At 38.8% G+C, this 20,140-nt stretch overlaps 1 protein-coding gene across 8 annotated transcripts in view; it reads right to left on the reverse strand.

Moving 5' to 3' along the window:
* Positions 1-20,140, reverse strand: part of LOC101860537 (anion exchange protein 2) — a 91,288-nt gene that overhangs the window by 31,250 nt on the left and 39,898 nt on the right. For 7 of the 8 annotated variants that reach the window (XM_035968452.1, XM_035968453.1, XM_035968450.1 and 4 more), the window contains exons 3-17: positions 18,814-18,878; positions 17,773-18,006; positions 17,025-17,178; positions 15,802-16,013; positions 15,160-15,274; positions 14,189-14,370; positions 13,557-13,784; positions 13,108-13,210; positions 12,114-12,363; positions 10,944-11,140; positions 9,883-10,019; positions 9,426-9,606; positions 8,764-8,899; positions 5,542-5,619; positions 87-264 (exon numbers count right to left, since the gene is read on the reverse strand). In XM_035968452.1, the coding sequence (XP_035824345.1) occupies positions 87-264; positions 5,542-5,619; positions 8,764-8,899; positions 9,426-9,606; positions 9,883-10,019; positions 10,944-11,140; positions 12,114-12,363; positions 13,108-13,210; positions 13,557-13,784; positions 14,189-14,370; positions 15,160-15,274; positions 15,802-16,013; positions 17,025-17,178; positions 17,773-18,006; positions 18,814-18,849 (2,421 nt within the window). In that variant the 5' untranslated portion in view covers positions 18,850-18,878. The remainder of the gene's footprint in view (positions 1-86; positions 265-5,541; positions 5,620-8,763; positions 8,900-9,425; positions 9,607-9,882; positions 10,020-10,943; positions 11,141-12,113; positions 12,364-13,107; positions 13,211-13,556; positions 13,785-14,188; positions 14,371-15,159; positions 15,275-15,801; positions 16,014-17,024; positions 17,179-17,772; positions 18,007-18,813; positions 18,879-20,140) is intronic. The other variant, XM_035968458.1, reaches the window with a different exon arrangement.

Consider the following 20,140-nt stretch of genomic DNA (forward strand, 5'->3'; position numbering starts at 1 on the left):
TCACAACCACCACCACCAACAACCACCACAACCACCTCCCTCTCACCATCACCACCCCCACCACCCACTATCCTGTAGGTACTGACCATGTTGTTGTCCACGTCCACCTTGACCATCTCCAGTTTGGCGGGAGCCTTGCTGTTGCTGTTGTTCTCCTTGCCCTTCTTCAGCCCCAGCGACGACTGGCTCGGGTTCTTGCTCATGCCAAGGGAGCTCATGCTGGACTGGGAAAGCGTCTTCATCAGGCCCTTCTCTTGTTGATGTCTGAACCACACCCAGGTCAGGTCGAGGTCAGGTCAAGGTCAGGCCAGGGTCACACGAGGTCAGAGGATGAGGAAAGTGGTATAGAGAGAGAGAGGGGAAAAAGAAAGAAGAGAAAAAAATGCAAGGTAAATGACAAGTTTAGTTTCATATGTGTATAACCGATACATTTTAAGAGTTATGCTTAAACCAAGATGAATAAACACTACTGTAAGTTTTCATCATAGAATATTTTCACATGAGCATGGACACATGACAGGAAGATGGGATATAGGGATGATGCGATAAACCAATAAAAGGGAAAAAAAGACAGGAAAAAAGACTTAAAACGAAGAAACATGGAATTGGGTATATTAGTTAATATTTTGGTGACAGAAAAAGTCAACCTTGCTTGGTCTGGTGAGTGATAAAGCTATCAAGTGTTCAGTGTTCTATAGCTCAGTGTATGACTTGGACTTCAGACAAATTCATGAATACAAAGGGTTTCAGAGTGTTGTGTATGGGTAGGAAAGGAGTCTTTTTGTCCCATTTATTGTAATGTCTTTTATTAAACCATAGTCTTTTTGCTTCCATTGGAAGGTGTACCAGGTATAAAAATTATGAGCCGAAAGGAAAGACTAGTGAATCTGAGACAAACGTTGTTCTCTCAACGATTATCAATGAATTCAAATACACAGGGCATCGTTGGTGCTAAGAGAATAAGAAAATACAATACAAAGAAAGATGAAACTTCATTAAACTCTTGTTTGGAAAGAGGGGGTGTGGGAGACTATTTGCTTCTCATAAAAAAATTTAATTATCTGGTTTAAAAAATGTAAATCAAAACATGAGTACTTACTAACAAAAGAATGTCAAAGCTTAGACAAAAACTTGAATTTCTGAACTTATCCCTGAAACAATTGGCTTTTCAACCATAGTCAACTTATCACTTTTTAAATGGACTTTCAAATCCAAAGAAAAAAGACTCCAGAACATTCAAAAGGTGCATCCATAAAGAAAAAGCTTGTGAGATCAAAATCATGAAAAAAACTATATCTGTGGAAATTTTGCACAATAAAGTATGGCACATAAGTCCATTGTGATAAGTATTTTCAAAGAATACATTGTGACATTTACTTGATATAAAAAAATTTTTAAAAGATTATTCTTCATTTGATTGTGTAAATCAGATTAAAATGACAGATGAAATGAGTGATCAAGGAGAATAATTTCATTAAAAGCTATGAACAGCAATCTAAACCACAAACTTTGCTAGCAAGACTGCTCTATGCTTATGTCTTAATTCTTAAAATGTATTACTATGGATGCAGTCCCCCCCCCCCCTCCGAAAAATAACATCATTAAAATCCTTTAAAACTCATAGGTTGTTATGACAAACAGGTGCTCTTAAAGAACAACACCCATACTTCCGAGAATTGTCAATTTGATTTCGGAATTTTACTCTTAAAATCTACAAGACAGAAAGATATATATTAAAAGAAGACCAATGGCCATCAGTAAGCTAAACTTGCAAGAAATTTTCTTGATAATTATACGTAGAAACTTGATCAATATCATGAGAATCTCCCATTTTTCTGTTACCTTTGTGCCCAGCTATGCTGCAATGAGCAGCTGCATGGTTCTACAGCAGTGCTTGCCAACCTGGGCAATATCACCCACTAGTAAATGATACTGTAATTTTGTTGGGTGGTGACAGGTATTATTTAATGCCCTGCTTGGAATTACATGTAACCTCTTAAAGGTAGAAAACGTGGGCGCTGGCTTTTAAAAAATATTGACAAACACTGCTCTACAGTCTACGACATTTCTACAGCACATTCGAAACTCAAGCCTGGTGTAGCAAAATTCAACATGACATTTAATTCGCCAAAAAGAAAAAAGCCTATCAATAATGATGGTACCATTCTGTAACCCCTCACCCCACCACCACCCCTCTTTTTTATCAAAGAAAATAGTAATGTGAAGAATGTCTGAAAAAAAAATAGTTGCAAGAAATAACATTTGGAAAAGAAAAAAAAAAATAGAATCTGCAGGTGGTGTCCTCCAATACTCATAGCATAACAATCATTAACAAACCTGCAGCAAACCTGCACTTATCACTACATGGCATTGGACAGAAGGGCAAGAGCCCAGCTGTTGCTGGATTGATAACAACAACAACCAAACTGGGTCACAAATAACTTTAGCAGCATGCCCTAAGCATCAAACAAACACATCAACAGGAATTATTTTTTTCAAAACGTAGTTTTAGAAGACGAAAACGTCCAGCATAAAAGCTCAGGGCCACAAGTTTACAAGACAAAGGAGGATCAGTCTCATTGGGTATATTTTGTGTGCTCGGGTGTCTGATGGTGATTACAACGGTGTATGGTGTGTTAGGGGAGGAAAGCATTGACAGGAGTTCACACACAATTTATTTATTTAGTTTTAGTTCGAGCTTGGCGGCACTTGCAACACAAACAGTTAGGTCATAGAAGTGCCTAAGATTAGAAATGTTACTAGAGAGCAACGTACAAAAAAAGAGGGAAGAGGATGATAGATTTTTTATAGGAAAGAAGGAGCAAACCAAACCACAGCAGCATCCCCCCTCCTCAACCACACTCGTTTACACATAGACAAGTAGACACTTGTCAAACAAGAGAAATAAAGGTAGAACTTTCCAAAAAAACATCAGCACAAGCAATACACAAAAAGTGGATGCATATAGGAAAACACAGTGGATGTGTAAAAGGACTTTTAACCACTCAATTTCCTGATTATTTTTCTTTTCAACACTAGTACATATATTTCAATTTCTTAGGCCACATTTGTCCTATGTTTGAACTGCTTTTACAGTCCTGATTCAAATGAATTATGCTACTATTTTTAAAAAACAACAACAAAAAACTAAAAAGGAAATGAAGAGTAAAAAATACAAAATTATCGAAACACAATACCATAAGGAAAGGGGGATATACAAACACAAAAAAACCACATGGAACAATAACATGAAATACACGTATACCTTATGAAAACCAATAAATACATTTCAAAATTCAAGTTAAATTGAACAAAGAAAAAGAAAAGCATAGAGCCCATTAACAACAACGAAAAATCCATTAAGACACATCTTGTCTCTTGATCATGACAGAGAATGGGAAAGCTTTGAGGAAAACAGCAAAAACAACAAGCACTTTTTGACCATATGTATGAAGTGTTAGACATGGTACATAAAGCTATGAGTATGTGAGTGTATACATGTATGTATGTGTGGTGAGTGAATGTGAGAGTTTTTTTTATAGTTTTAGTAAAGGTTTTACGGTGCTCGCAACTGCATACGGTCATATGAGCGCCAGAAGATTTGATGTGTTACAAGAGAGTAACAAACATAAAAAAAGAAGAAGGGGAGATAAGGACGATAGATGTTTCATAGGAAAGAAGAAGCAAACCACACCAGAGCACCCGCCAACCACCCACGAATGTGAGAGAGTGTGAGTTTTAATTTTAGTAAGAGTTTCACAGCACTTGCAACACAGACAGGTCATATAAGTGCCGAAGATTAGAGATGTTACCAGAGAATAACATACAAAGAACAGAGGGAAAAGATAGGGATGACTGATGCTTGATAGGAAAGAAGGGGCAAACCACTCCAGAGCACCTGCCAACCATCGTCATGTGTGTGTGTGTGTGAGTGTATGTGAGAGAGAGAGATAGAGGCAGACAGACAACTGACAGAAAGACGGTCAGAAACATGGAATGACAGACATAGACTAGACAAGACAGACAGACAGACAAGACAGACAGACAGACAAGACAGACAGACAGACAGACAGACAGACAGACAGACAGACAGACAGACAGACAGACAGCAGACAGACAGACAGTGAGAAAATGTAAAGCATAACTACATGCATAAGTAAGTCAAAACATGTGCACATTATGTATACAAATCATCAAATTTGGACAATTATGGAAAAATAAACCATCCAGTGCATGACTAGATGCATGTACTGACAACTAAATTTGAATTTCAACCCAAATAGTACAAAAATAGAAATAAGACAGCTCAGTCCTCGAACCACAATAGAGAATACTTGGGAATACAAAGCGGTTATATTCATGCATGAAACACAGTAGCAATCTCCTTAACTTATAGCTTAGATCTACCACCCCCCACCCTCACCTAACATAAACCAGAACTGACAACTTAGTACCAACAAAAATCCTGAATTTTTCAGCCCTGCGGAAACGCACGCTCAGCAACTCAAAATTAACGGATCGTATCATCTAATGCATTTTGTCTCAAGGCTATTTTTAAATATAGTGCAGTATGACATGCACGAAGAGATAAACATATAAATAAATGTGTAAGCAGGAACATACAACAGACATAAAAGCAATTGCACACACTTATCTGGAAAATCAGCACCTCTGATAAAAAGAACAGGCAATACTGACAAAACATAACTATGCTCTCTCTCTAACAACTTCACAGCACAAGAAAGAGGTGTTTACCTTTTCAAAAACTTAATTTTGCTTGTTAATAAAAACAATTAGTACTAAGAAACAGTCTTTGAGTTATGCTTAGTACTTAGTTTACAATTATTTTTTTTTACCCAAAAGGATCAGGTACCATATCAGAAAAAAAAGCAGAAAAATTCCCCCAAAACTCAAACATAGCTGTGGTTGATAGGCAAGAAGAAAGCATTAAAAAAACAAAACACTTTTAGTATGAGATTTATGCCACTTGCATCCCAATTAGGTCATATAAGTCCCGAAGATTAGATGTGTTACTATAGAGAGTAACATACAAGGCAAGGAAGGAGAAAAGATAAGGATGATAGATGTTACATAGAAAAGAAGGAGAAAAATCACACCAAAGCACCCACCAACCACCCACTAGAAAGCATTTGTTTTGCAGCAACAACGAAACCAAGAAAAAGATCCACAGCAAATGCTAAATCCCACAAAAACAAGAGAAGGGGGGGGGACCATTACCAACTGAAAAGAAAACAATGGTCCAAATAAAAACATAAGATCAAACAGAACAAAATAAAGTTCAGCATTCCAAAAACAACAAAAAATCAAAATAAAAACACAGCACGATTTACAAAACAAACCACAAAAAAAAAAAAAAAAAAAAAAAGTAGCACCTATTAATGGCTCAAATCACCAGCACACAAACACACTTAAAAAAACAAACCAAAAAAAAAAAAAAAAAAAAAAAAAGTGAACCAAGCATGAGTGAGGTTTGCAGCATCTACATAATATTAGGATGTAAAAAGTAGTGGAAGAGGCAACCTTTTGGAGGCGTCCAAGCTGACTAGGTTGGAATAGGACGAGTTCCGGCGCAGGAAGGCGGAGCGCCCACTCACATGTCTGGACCATTGCAAGGAGGAAAAGTCAGCACCAGTTCAAATATTACATACTACACCTCTCACCTTTTTTCCTCCAATTCCAGACAAAAAAAATAAAAAGACATAAACAAACAAAAAAACTGCCAATATTCACTGCCCCTCTGCATTCTCTCTCTCTCTCTCAGACTTCTTGAGCACTAAAAACCCGTCCTGCCCGTCCTTTATCTGAAAACAAAATCCCTACTTTCAGTCAAAAGAAATTTTGCCCCCTGTATATACTGTGATTCAAACCTTTTTCCTCCACTTCCAGACCCCCCAAAATATTTTTTAAAAACAACCTTGTAATTTTCACAGCCCTTCTACATTCACTCTCACAAGACTTTTTCTACTCTCTCTCTTTAAAACTTCTAGAGCACTTTAAATTGTCCTTTCACTGCAAACAAAATTCGCATTCTCTAACCAAAAAATAAAATTGCCTCCATTACATACATATTCAGTCTCAAGTCAGGCTATATTTAAGTAAAATAACCCCCCCCCCCCCCCTTTATATGTTTTATTGAAAAGTACTTTTGTTTCCCTGCTGTTTCCAGGGTAGAATTCAATCTCTGTCAAGAGAAGGTATCTTGGATATCATATGTTTTGTCAGGATTACTTTATCTCTGTAACCATCACTTGCTCTAAAGCCATCATTTTTGAGAAAAATGTTGCAAAATCTGAAAGTTTAAGCCACGGCCTTCTAATAGTCTACCAGTATTGTAGGCATAATTCACGTTGCAAATGAGAATGAAACGGAGTAATAAAGCTTCAGTACTTTCTAAAAATATCAATAGCTGGAATGAAAGGAAGTTTGCTGGTGATTTTAATTTCTGAAGGAACAAAAGTTAAGTTTGCTCAGCAAATAGAATAATAACAGTGTATCACACTAACTTACTCTAGTGGTATGAGGCATGCTTTGTAAGCCGTTTGCTTGCAGTGATGAAAAAAAAGCAACCAACGGTTGCAAGCTCCCACTTGTAATTCCAGTCTCAAACATCATCATAAACACAATTAACAAAAAAGCACTATATAGCAACAACAAAAATACAGTACAAAAAATGTGATAGCAAAAAAATTTTTTAAAATAAAAACGAATGTGTCAATTCATAACTATGGGATTAAAAAACTATCCTGCTTTAGAAAATAAATGAATACGACTGTAACAATCCGAGAATACAGTACATCTCTCGAGGACATGCAAGATTAAAATGTTACAAATTCCTAGTCCCATATTGAGTAACGCTGGATAAAAGCAAATCTCAGAGTCTCAGGGTACAACTAAGGGGTACAGTAACATCTAAGGCAATATGAGGTTTGGAGGGGAGGGATAACAGCATCAGAGCTTGTTGGAGCTCAATGTTGAAGGGTGAATTCAACAATAGGCAATCCCTGGGATACAAATGTGTTGCATTAACAACTCACAATATGCTAACCATACGGTTCAAACATATCGTAATATCTATGATCCATTTTAGATAACAAGCGTTTTTGGTATGACAGGCTTCCGACCATATAATTCATTAAGTGGTATCTCCACCTAAGAACACTGTCAAAGGGAGACCAAAAAAAAGGCGGACAGTTCTCAACAGAAGATTTCAAGGGGCACAACTTAACTCCTAGTCCTAGTGCTTGGTGTACTGATCATCTCACTTGTTCATTGAACATTCTATGATGAAATACGAACCAAAGAAGATACTGACACCCAAAGGAAGATAAAGATGGGTTTGCTTTTTTTGTTTATATAAAAATAACCTGGGTGTATGCATGTCTATAAGTGCAGAGTTTTGTTTATGGTGCAAGCGAAAGGAAGTGGATTCAGGTTCTAGGATGAATTTCCACGACACTGCATTATTACGGTGATTTGATAGTGTGTTGAAAATACCCAACAGAACTAGTTGCAACGTTGCATTATAGAAGCAAAGGGATGACCAATTAAGCAGCCAGCTTCGAACGTTTTGACAACATGAGAGAAACAAAAGACTGAACCAATTGGAAACCACCGAGCCAATCACCTGTTCAATGGTGCCCAATTGTGTGTCTACAACATTACAGTGTAAGACGTCGTTATCATGTTCACATCACACTCACTCCCTTCTCCCTTACCCTCTGTCTGACTGTTTCTTTTTCATTAAAAAAGACCACATAGTATCAGTTACGGCAAAGTGAGAAATCTAAACGCTTAAACTTTAATAAGTTTATTTCATTAGACACACAACTGATTTCTTCGGGTAGATTTTAATTCCTAAAACAAGTTCTATGGCTTGTAAATCATAAAGAAAAAACTCCCTAGCACATAAGAACAGGCTCTTAGGGAGTCCTGGTTCTTATACGGAGTGTTCCTAAGCAGAGACAACAGTTCTTTGTGTGCATTTATGAAGGCATTTGTAGCCCAAGGAATGCCTGGAATACTTAGTTTCAATAAACTTGTAACTGTATTAAGAAGCGAGTTTTATTTCAATAGATATTTGATATACTCTAATCAATGGAATGCATTGAGAACAATTCATCCTGTAGCCAAATACAAAGTGAGAAAGGAAATAAAAGACAATCAATTTATTAAAGAACTAAAATTTCAAGTGCTTTTAACGTCTTGGCTTCAATTGTGCAAAACTACAATGAGGGAAAACTCAAAAGATATATAGAAACTAATCAGCTTGGAAGCAAAAAGCAATGTCGACATCATATACATGAAAGGGGGGATTATATACATATAGTATCCCTCTGATCAGCACTGCTATAATTTCAATCTGGCCATTGCCAGAATATCTCAAATATTATATCTATCAAATAACTTGTCTGCTCAAGAGAAAGTTGCAACAGTCAAAAAAAAAATTGCAGCACTAATGTCTCCCCCTCCAGGACATCTCAAAGACATCTATCAAATTATCTGTCTATATAAGAGAAATTTGCAAGACAGCAGTGACTCTCAAATAATATATATATATCAAATTATCTGTCTACATGAGAGAAAGTTGCGACAGACAACTCAAATACATTTATCAAATAACCTGTCTACACTAGAGCGAGTTGCAACACAGCAGTGTCTCTCAAATGCATCCATCAAAGAATCAATCTACATTATAAGAGAAATTTGCTCTCCACCCCTCCGCGGGCCGTCCCCTGAACTGACCTGTGTTTGAGCAGCAGAGTCTGCAGCAGCTTGCCCTTGACACTCTCCTCCACCAGGTCGCGGATGACCAGGTTCTCTACCACGTTGTGGATGATGCTGTTTAGGTCCGTGGCCTCCAGGTCAAGTAGCAGTGAACCTACAACAAATATTAGTTTAGTTTTAGTAGAGGTTTTACAGTGCTCGCAACTGCATAAGGTCATATGAGCGCCAGAAGATTAGAAGTGTTACAAGAGAGTAACGAACATAAAAAAGAAGAAGGGGAGATAAGGACGATAGATGTTTGATAAGAAAGAAGAAGCAAACCACACCAGAGCACCCGTCAACCACCCACAACAAATATTAGAGTGATAAGAGATAAACAAATACAAAAAAGAAGCAGGGTAATAGAGAAAGAAAGTAAATAGTGACAGAACAAGCAAACCGCACCAGAGCACCCATCAACTGCCCATACACAGAGGTGAAAATGGGAGAAAAAAAATCTTGGCAAAGCACAATTTAAATTCTATGAACTTTTGTGTCTTGTAGCTAAGTGAGCTAGCTAGGGTAATTTCACAGGCTGAAGGGCGAGAACTCAGATGGCTACTTGTTCCGAAAAGTAGGATAATGTTACAGGTTGAACAGTAGTGATTGCAGCTCTTCCCATATCTATCCAGAGCACTCACCATTTTCTAAACCTCTCCTGAGTTCCAGCAGAGAATGAAAGGAGAGCGAGGCCACGTGCGGCTTGCCCCAGCGCTCCGCTCCCTCCTCCACATCCTCCTCAAACTTGATCCAGCGGGCCTTCTCCCGCCACTCCCACATGTCGTCCCCGCCAAAGTGAAGCTCGTCCAGCTCTACAAACATCTGCAACACAAAACAGGTTTTTTTGGGTTGTTGTTTTTTTTTTGGGGGGGTGTCAATTCGTTGAAAACGAACACTGAGAATATAAGACATACATAACACATATACACATTTATTAGAGAGACAATCACACACACTGCAGACATATTAATATCTTATGTAATGTAATACAGGAGTTCACATTTACTTTGCACAACTTTTTTTCAAGTAGCTTTTGACTTTCACCCTCATTAAAAAGTCTTTCTGACACACTGGTTCAGTAAACGACATGGCGCATACCTCGTGAGGGCTGTGGTCGTATTTCTTGGTCACCCTCGGCTTCTTCTCATGGTGCGACTTGCCCATGTGGACTATCGTGCCTTTACTCCTGGTGATTTTGTGCCGGCGAATACCGCGCTGGTCTTCAAACCTGTGACCTGGAAGACAACAAGTTTTAGTTTTAGTAGAGGTTTTACGGCACTTGCAACTGCATAAGGTCATATGAGCGCCAGAAGATTAGAGGTGTTACTAGAAAATAACAAACATAAAAAAGAAGATGGAGAGATAAGGATGATAGATATTTCATAGGAAAGAAGAAGCAAACCACACCAGAGCACCCGCCAACCACCCATGAAGACAACAAATTTTCGAAAAATCTTACTCTGTTCTTTAGCATAGAACATTAATTTTTTCAAGAAGTAAGACCTTTAAAGCGATATCTATCTCAAAAGTAGAAAGTGAGGAATCAAAGAACTCTCAAAACAACCATTTACCTGGATTTCATCATTTGATTTTTAATTTAACTCATGAGAGTACCTGGAAACAAAACAAGCTGGCGTTACTTTTTCTAAGTCTCAAGCTCAAAATAACACAATGTGGGGGGAAAAAAAGTCAGAACCTATGTACCACTACCCATTTTTTATGTGACATGGTTGAGAAATTATAATTTGGATTCAGAAACAAGTACTCGTATCAATAACAAGAACAACAGGATCTATAAGGAGAAAGACAGCCCAAACCAAGATTCAAACCTACTCTACCCACCTTATGGTCATCATTTTGACAAACAAAAAAGATTAGACCAGACAAGACGAGACAAGGCAAGACAACAAAAGATTTTTATTGATCTCCACAAACAGAATTTTGCTGCACCATGGTGAATACATACATGCACATGCACTTGTCAGTCAACACATACACACACACTGTCTCTCTCTCCCTCCCTCCCTCTCTCTTTCTCTCAATCTCTCTCTCTCTCTCTATCTCTCACACAAATATGCACGCACACATACACTCGCAGGCACACACACATTTACATACACAGACCCACACACACAAATAGTCATTGAACAATCACTCACTGGTCATGTCATCCAGGTCGGCTTTATTCAAGATGGACGCTTCTTCCGTCTCAGTGGGAGACTTTTGATACTTCTCATTGAGCTGCACCTCACTGCCTTTCTGTCTGCGCATGACCAAGTCAGACTGCGCGAAGTGTTCATGGTGGTGGTGGTGCCGGCGCTTAATGGAAGAGCGAGTCGATTGACTGCCTTCCTCACTGCACACATGACAAAAACAAATGTGAGGCATCGTGATGAAATCAAGCGCTAATCAAAATTTTTGACTCAACACCTTTAAGGTCCATTCATAAAAAGATTTCTGTGTGGATTCCATTTCATTAAAAAATGTTGATTTAAGGCACAACAATGTAAATTTGCAGTTTCTAAGGACTCTCAAGCTATGGAAGTCACCAAACTTTGGAGGCCATTTTCTCGCTAATTTTACCTCTTAAAACAGGCAAGCCCAAACTCCTTCAATCACAAATATTTCGACTTTTATTCATGACAGATGAGTATTTTTTTTCACCAAAAGCAAGAAAATTGAACAAGCAGTAAGGAGATACCAATAACTCCACATGTCCATAAATTGACGAGTGCCTGATTCCACTGCATCATGCCACAAATATTACAGAGTAATTGTTTCGTCAGAGCACAAAACCGTGCTGTAATCATCTTGTGATTTGCACTTAGGAGTTGTGACCACTCGTTAATCATGATGTGATGCTTTAGAGCAAAGAAGAAGACATTATGGACAATAAACTTTCATGTCCTCATCAGCACAATAGAGATCATTTACAACACAGGCTTCAACCCTGCCTTTCAGCGAACAATTTAAGCGGCGTACAACAGCCTACAATAGGCAACTGTTTTCGCATATATGCCAAAAAGTGTCAAAAGGACTTTCAACTAATTTTATCATGAAACAATTTATATAGTTCAGGGATATTGTGATACTCATGCCATGAGACGGACGATTTAGGGGCCTGGTGATCATATCATGAGTTGATAAGCTGAGGTGTTTTTTGTTTATTATATTGTATATACCTAAGACAACCACTTTTCTCCTTGAAAATAGGTGGTCGCCTTGGATAATTTTGACAGTATAACAAAAAGCAAAGCATCCGCCTGAAAAATTTTTCATCCTGCACAAAACCCAGCAGTCCAGTAACATGTGATCACACAAACCCTCACCTTGGCACTCGGAGAAGTTGATGCTGATCACTTGCATCCGAACTCTCAGAGTCACTGCTGCCTCGCCGACGACCAGACCCTCTTCGTGACTTTCGCCGTTGACCCCCTTCCACCTCATTTTCATCCACTGCCTTCCAATTGCTCTCTTTTTCCTCACTCTTTCCTACAAAGCTTCCCTGTCGATCTTCTATGGCCTGAGATATTCCATCGGAGAGCTGAGTCTGGAAGTTGTGGTAGCTTGGGTCATCCCCTGCGAGACAAGACAATTCCACAACAGAATTAGGTTTGTTTGTTTTTGTCAGTTTTGTTTTAGTAAGAGTATTATGGCACTTGCAACACAATTAAGCCATATAAGAGCCAAAGATTAGAGATGTTACAAGAGAATAAGAACAACAACAACAAAAAAGAAAGAGGAGAGACGAGGATGGGTTGTTGGTTTTTTTTGTGGTTTCTTTTAATAAGCGTTTTACAGCACTTGCAACATAATGAGGTCATATAAGTGCTAAAGATTAGAGGTATTACAAGAGAGTAACAAACACATAAAAGGAGGGTAGATAAGGATGATAGATGTTTGATAGGAAAAAAGGAGCAAACCACACCAGAGCACCCGCCAACTATCCACTTCGTTTTTGTCTGTTTGAATCAAGATTGAGTAAAGAGAAGCATGGTCATATAGGTCGGGCAAGAAAGAAGACAGATAGACAGAAACAAGAGGGAAAGAAAGAAGCAGGACCTACTAGTGGCGCCTCCAACCACCTGCATGAGCAAAGTGGAGGATATTAATGCAATAACAGTTATTTAGTGCTAGTGTAAGTGTGTGACCTTTTAGTTTAGTTTTAGTAGAGGTTTTACAGCGCTCGTAACTGCATAAAGTCATATGAGTGCCAAGTGTGGCGAGGGCACGCGTGCTTGTACTTGAGAGATAAAAAGAGATAGATACAGCCTGAGACAGAGACAGACAGAATTATGCCCAAAAAACCCTGCCTGCACTCACCAACAACAAAAGTGACCTTTCCTGCAGTGCTGTGTTTCCTGGACGGGGGATGGGAGGGCATGGGAGACACGTTGGTACTGCCGTCAAACTCTGGACCCGTTACCTGGACAAACAAAAAAGGCAAACATTTCCTGTTGAACTGTCTACATTGTGATATATAAAGAAGAAAGTTCATCAGACAAAAAAAGGTAGCAACATATTTCTGAACCCATCACAATTAATAATCAAGCACCAATAATGCCAGGTTCAGTAACAACAACAAAAAATGTTGCTGAAGAGACATAGGCCCCTATTACATTTTCAATCGGAACACAATGCACTGGTTATGTACTGCAACTTGTATTTGTAAAGACACATTTTTTTTATCAGGGTTGAGCACTATATATAAATGTCATACATTACTATTACACAGAGAGAACAAATGAGATCAGATCCCATTACTGTCTTACCCGCAGATAGTCGGGTCTGTGAGATGGGATGGGTTCTTCATCCGAAATCCCCAAGACAGCAGCTGGGGTTGTTTCCCCTTCACCAAACGCAGGGCTCCGCAACTGGTCTGTGTGGTCTACGTCTGGTGAAGGAGTGTCTCGTGGAGAGATTTGGAATGTTCTGGAAAACTGGTCTACAGAGGGTTCCCGGGATGGAGACGGGAAGTCGTTGCCGATGTAAAAGCCCACCTGAAAAAAAAACAAGACACAAAAAACTTTTAGAAGTTTTTCCCCAAAATACAAAATGGAGTCAACTGCATTCCACATTGTACCTGCTCAGGTTGCCGTAAGGTATTTCAATTTTTTTTTTTTTAAAGTTTTCCCTCACAAGGTTCTCTGGACTTGGCCATTTATGACCCTAGACCGCGAAGAGAGAAAAATTAATATGCATATCATCAAATGAAAAGGGTGAAAAGAAAGAGCAATTGTATCATGGTCTTCAAGACTAACTATATCGCAAACCAAAGTTTTAACTCACATCAAATTGTAGAACATAAACATCATACAAATAGTCTAAATGTGTTGAACATTCAGATTTTCTTTTAAATTAAAAAAATGTAGGGGGGAAAAAGTCCCAGATAAAAAATCCTTACCGTTTCATTCCCCAGAACGCTGGGTCGTCTTGGCTGCTCCTCTGCTTCTAGAGAGGAGCCATCGTTAGTTGTTGTCCCCGCACCGTCAAAGGGACGTGCTGTAGAAGCTTTGTGCTCAGGGGACGGTGTGGCTGGAATCAGCTGCATGCCTGGTAAGGCTGAGTGCGAGTTGGTCATTTCATCTGGAAACACCACACCCAGGAAATATCCAGTTGAAAGTTTATATCACTTTTAGTTTTAGGGAATTTTAAAAAATATTTTTTAAAATTATTTTGGGGGGGGGGGGGGTGTGGGGGGGGTTGTTCCCACAGATATTGTTTTGTACTTTGATTTATGCAACGCATCTAGAACTGGGTGTACACAGGAGCAGGTTGTTAATACTATTCTTAATTCAGTAAAAGTTTAATTGCATTTGAAACACAAATTTTGTAGGTCAAAATTAGCGGTGTTACTAGAGAGTAATATACAACGAAAAGAAAAGGAGGTGAGATAAAGACAACAGATTTTTATAGTATAGGAAAGCAGAAGCATACCACACCAGAGCACCTGGCAACCACCCACTTTAGTTTGTCTGAATGATGAGAGACACATTTTACAAGCAGCAGAATACAACAATAACAACAAAGATAAGAAAGGTAAGGAGAAGACCAAATCTGTGCCCCCATCAACAAAACCTCAAAAGTAACAGCTGACACTGTACAACTGCTCAGTTTCTTAAATGTGTCAAAGTTGACTTTATTTCACCCACCATGGTCAATATTTAATCCAACATCAACTGAATCCTTTTTCTCTAGCTACAAAAACAATATTCAGTTTCAATGAATCATCCCAACCTGGTATGAATCTCAGAACCACACATTCATTAGGGAAAAAATGTAAAAGGCAACTTCATCCTAAATGGATAGGGAACAAACCCACTACAATGTAACAGGGGGAAAAATTATGATGTCCCCTACTAACAGTTTGCTTACCGTCTTTTGATTTCAGCAAGGCAGTTGTTTCATCAATCTTCAAGTCCTGACTTTCTTCCGCCTCTGCATCATCATCGTCATCATCATCTTCACTTTCGGAACTGCTGGAATAGTTCTGTTCAGAGGAGACGAGAAATGTAAGTCCACAACGCCTGGGCCTAGCTTTATATAGTAAGAGTTCTACAGTACTTGTAACACAATTAGTTCACATAAGAACTGAAGATTACAGGCGTCACTAAATAGTAATTTTCTGAGAAAAGAAGGAGCACAGATAAAGATGCTATATGTTTGGTATAAAAGAAGGAGCCCACCACACCAGAAAACCCTTCAACCACCCACTGCTTGGGCTTATTTTGATCTAAAAAAAAGAGGGTGTACAAAGAAAAGATAGTTTGACAATAGGCTAGCTACATACTGTAAACAAACAGAAAGGAAACTGACACACGGATTGAATGCAGTTAACCATTTTTACAGCACAATTCTTTCTAACATGTCTACCTGCTGCACACGCGATCATTTTCACTTAGAGAACGTACTACAACAGCAGCCACAGACTGACATACTAAAGGCTGCTTTGACAAAGGACAAAAATATGTTAAAAAACAGACAAACAAAAAGACAGACAAAACAACAAACAATCACCTCCTGGTCCTCATGATGGCCCTCCTCCTCTTCCTCCGGGATGGGCGGGCTCTGGATGGCATTGCGCGAGGGAAAGCTCCGAAGCTTCTCCTTTTTCTTCTTCTTTTTATGCTTCTTCTTGGCCTTGTGGGCTTTGGCTGCCTTGGTCAGAGACTTGCTGGACAGTGAGCGCAGCGGCTGGTGGATGTGAGGGTAAGAGACACGCCGATGTCCTGGGGGAGGTCACACCAAGTTTATCATAATAAATAGAATATAATAGAAATAATAATAATGACGATGACGATAACAATAATGATAACAATAATAATAATGATAATAATATAATAGTAATAGTAATGATAATAATATTAATAATCATCATCATCATCAAAATAATAACAACAACAACAATGATGATGATGATGATAATAATAATAACAATAATGTTGATAACGATGATAATAATAACAATAATAATAATAATAATAATAATAACAATGACAATTATGTAGATGATGATAATAGTAATAATAATAATAATAACAACAACAACAACAACAACAACAACAACAACAACAACAACAACAACAACAACAACAACAACAACAACAACGCTGATGATAACAACAACAACAACAATAATCATAATAGCAACAATAACGACAATAATAAAATATGACATTCATATAATGCTCAACACCGATTAGGAACACAGGCTCTGAGGGCTTTACAAATTCAACAGCAGCACATAATCAGTACAAAGTGTTGTGACTAAAAATTAATACCTACCTCGTTTATCTAAAATCAGAAACGACTTTAGCCGTCATTTGAATGAATAAAAAGATATAACTACTGGGCAAAGCGTTTTAGATCCTGACAAATTTCAGTGCAATATGTATACACTTTAAAGGTAAAAGGATGTTGGAATCTTATAAATGTAAGAAGAAATACTAGAAAAGGTTAAAGCTATTTTATTTATGGGAAACAATATTTCCTTCGCTTTACAAAGAAAATGTTGGGGGTTTTTTAAAGTGTAAAACGTCAGCACAGAATGGAAATACTGTTTAAAACTGTAAAATCATTTTTATTGAACACACCAAAAGTATCACTTTTAACCTTCCTTGAATGTAATCCCTCATTAATCCCTCTTTGTTTCTCCAAATAAAAGTTCGTATATCCTACAAGGTTCCAGAAAGGCTGTATTCCCTATTCAGTAAACAAGTTAAAACTAAAGAAACACATACTGGAATATTCTGCTTCGTCCACTTGATAGAATTCGGACAGGGCCAGTTTGCTGGACTCACGGCCCATTGAGGTAGCAGTGGGGGCATGACAGTTTGGATCTGTGGTCAGGGAGCTGGCCTCACATGGCCAGTTGCGGTCAAAGATTTTGTCCACCTGGAAAAGTTTGAAAGTTTTGGTTTTGGCCAAAGTTTTACGGCACATGCAACACAAAAATGTTGCAATATAAGTGCCCAAGATTAGATGTGTTAACTAGAGAGTAACATACAAAGAATATAAGGCACACATACAAACAATCACAGCACAAAGAGACAGAGATAGAGATAGAGAGAAAGAGAGAGTGAGAGACTGACAGAGAGACAGAGAGAGAAGAGCGAGGGACAAAGAGAGGAAGAGGAAAGAGGAGGAAAAACAAAAAAGGACACAGACAGAGAACTGGAGAGAGAGTAAGAGAGAGAAGAGACAGGGAAAAGGAAAGAGAAAAAAAAAAAAGAGAGAGAGACAGCAGAGAGAGGTAAGAGAGCAAACGACAGAATAACGAGTAAACGGGGAGCGAAAAACAAAGAAAAAAAAAAGAAGAAAAACAAAGAAAGAGACAGAGAGAGCAAAGAGGAAGGACAAAATAGAGAAATTTTTTTTAAAGAAGTCAAGACAATAACAAGAGTGGTGAGGTGGTGGGACAGAGGAGAGGAAATAAGAATTTGGGAGGAGGGGGGAGGGGAGGGGAGTGTAGGAGATGACAGTAGTTACCTCATCGAGAAAAGAGAGCCGCGTGACGTTGGGGTCGGCCAGATCGGCCAGGGAGTCCCGGGACAGCACGGGCTCTGTGTTAATGGCGCGTATCCCCTGGCTGCTGGTGAAGCCCTCCACCACGGGCTCTTCCATTCCCGCGCAGGATGCGCTCAGGGACGTGGAGCTCAGCCCACCCGGCGCGGTGGACATCTCATCCTGGTCCGAGGTCAGCGGGATGTGCTCCTCACCTCTCTGTGAACGGGAGAGAGAGAGAGAAAAGAAAAAAATGAGGGAAGATGGACAAGAACGACTGATGGAATGACCCTGTCTTTGTTCATTTGAGCAAAGAGAAGCACACCAACACAATCTTATCCTAGTCAGAGCTCACCAAGATGTGCTCCTCACCTTTCTGAGAAAAAAGAGGGAAAAGAAAGTATGATCTTGCCTCTGTTTATTTGTTTAAGTAAAGAGAAGCATATAAACACAATGTCACCCTGGTTCTCACCATTCTAATAAGGAACAGGGAGAAGAAAAAAATTGTTTTCTCTGAAAGTTCACAAAGAACACACTTTTAAAATGGTATCACTCTAGTTCAGTCTTCTTCTTCTTTTTTTTCTTCAGTAATTGGGTATTGCTTCTGAGACTTTCCTGAAATAAATGCTCAATCTCTTGGCATTCTGCCTGCCTGAACTGCAGAAATGTTTTAATTCCAAGCCAAGTTTCTATGCCCTGTTCCCATATTCTGCTAGGTCACCGCTTCTCCTCCTGTATTCAACCTTTTACTCCAAGAATATGTTTGATAAGCGCAAACTAGTTCGGTTTCAGTTTCATTACGTTCTTAAGACTTTCATTGCCTATTCTTCAGGAGAGGAAGATCATTCATCTAAAATTTGAGTTGTGGCCAGCAATGAACACCATGCCATAACAATGATTATTATTGCAACTGGGAGTACACACCTGTGATGACCATGCCATAAACAACAATAATTATTGTGACAGGGAGTACATACATTGACCACACCATATATAACAATGATTATTGTGACAGGGACTACGTACCCGTGAGGATCTATCCCGACCATGATGGGCGGCCATCTTGTGCTCAGTTATCTCTCTCACTCAACCTGAAAGTACAACAAGGAAGGGAAACATGGATGAGCTCAGACATAATATGGGGAAAGGACAGAAGGAAGAAAGTGTGGATGGAAGGAGGAAAGAAGGCAGACCAAGGGAAAAAACAAAGTGAAGAAAACAAAACGAAGAAAAAAAACCCAAAAAGGAGGACTGAAGACATATGGCAAATAAGCATAAACATTTTTTTTTTAAATACTGGGGGGGGGGGGGGCATAACTGAAAAGGATATTTTATAACACTTTCAACACTTGCAGGCGATCATTTTCCGAGCCGGTGTCACACTTGATAACAGGACACTTGAAACTTTCAGTGTGTTCATGAAGGAGATAAAACACCCTCTCAGATGTAAATAGGTCATATCGTGGGTGGACACTACCTCAAGAAGTCTACTCAATAGCATGCCCGGACCAGAAAGGTGAGACTTGACCCACTGCTACCACAGTCTGAAGAGGCTGTTATGCGTAAGTTTGAATAAGGATAAAAACAGGGGCATGATATCAGCCATTGGACGTAGAGGAAAAGCAAGATAACACCGACTGAGACAACAGAAAGAAAGAAAAGAAGTAGGGCTGACCGTGGCACTTTCCAATTAATTTAATATAGTAAGAGTTTTACGGCACTTGCAACACACTTAGGCCATATAAATGCTAAAAATTAGAAGTGTTACTAATGAGTAAAAAATATTTAAAAGGAGATTTTAGAATATTTTGATAGGAGAGAAGGAGCAAACCACACCAGAATACCTGTCAACTACCCACAGGTTTTACAATTACTAGCCCAAAGAAAGCAGGCATGATACACACAACAAACAACTTCGCCATTTACTCTGTTTTTTAAAAGGTATTTGACTGTTTGTTTGTTTGTTTAGTATAGGGTTTTACGGTGCTCGCAACTCCATAAGGTCATATGAGCGCATGGGACACACCTAATACTTTTCGTTGATAGGAAATTTTGAATTTTGCCCAGGTGGCGGCCGAAGCCTACTCTTATCGATTTTAGACCACCAAGGGATCTTTAATGTGCACAACTTGACTGAAAATATTTTTTACACATTATCTCGCAGTCTATACCTGGGTACCCATTTTCTCCGGGGGTGTTGAGAGGAAAATTTGTATAAAGTGCCTTTCCCAAAAAGGACACAATGTTCTTTTTCTTTGACATAATGAATTGAGTAAGAAATGAATTGTTGAATATCAGTCAGTGGCGCCCTTAAACATCTACTGGAGAGAGAGAGAGAGAGAGAGAGAGAGAG

Source organism: Aplysia californica, unplaced genomic scaffold (assembly GCF_000002075.1).
Source record: "Aplysia californica isolate F4 #8 unplaced genomic scaffold, AplCal3.0 scaffold00004, whole genome shotgun sequence".
Lineage (NCBI taxonomy): Eukaryota > Metazoa > Mollusca > Gastropoda > Aplysiida > Aplysiidae > Aplysia > Aplysia californica.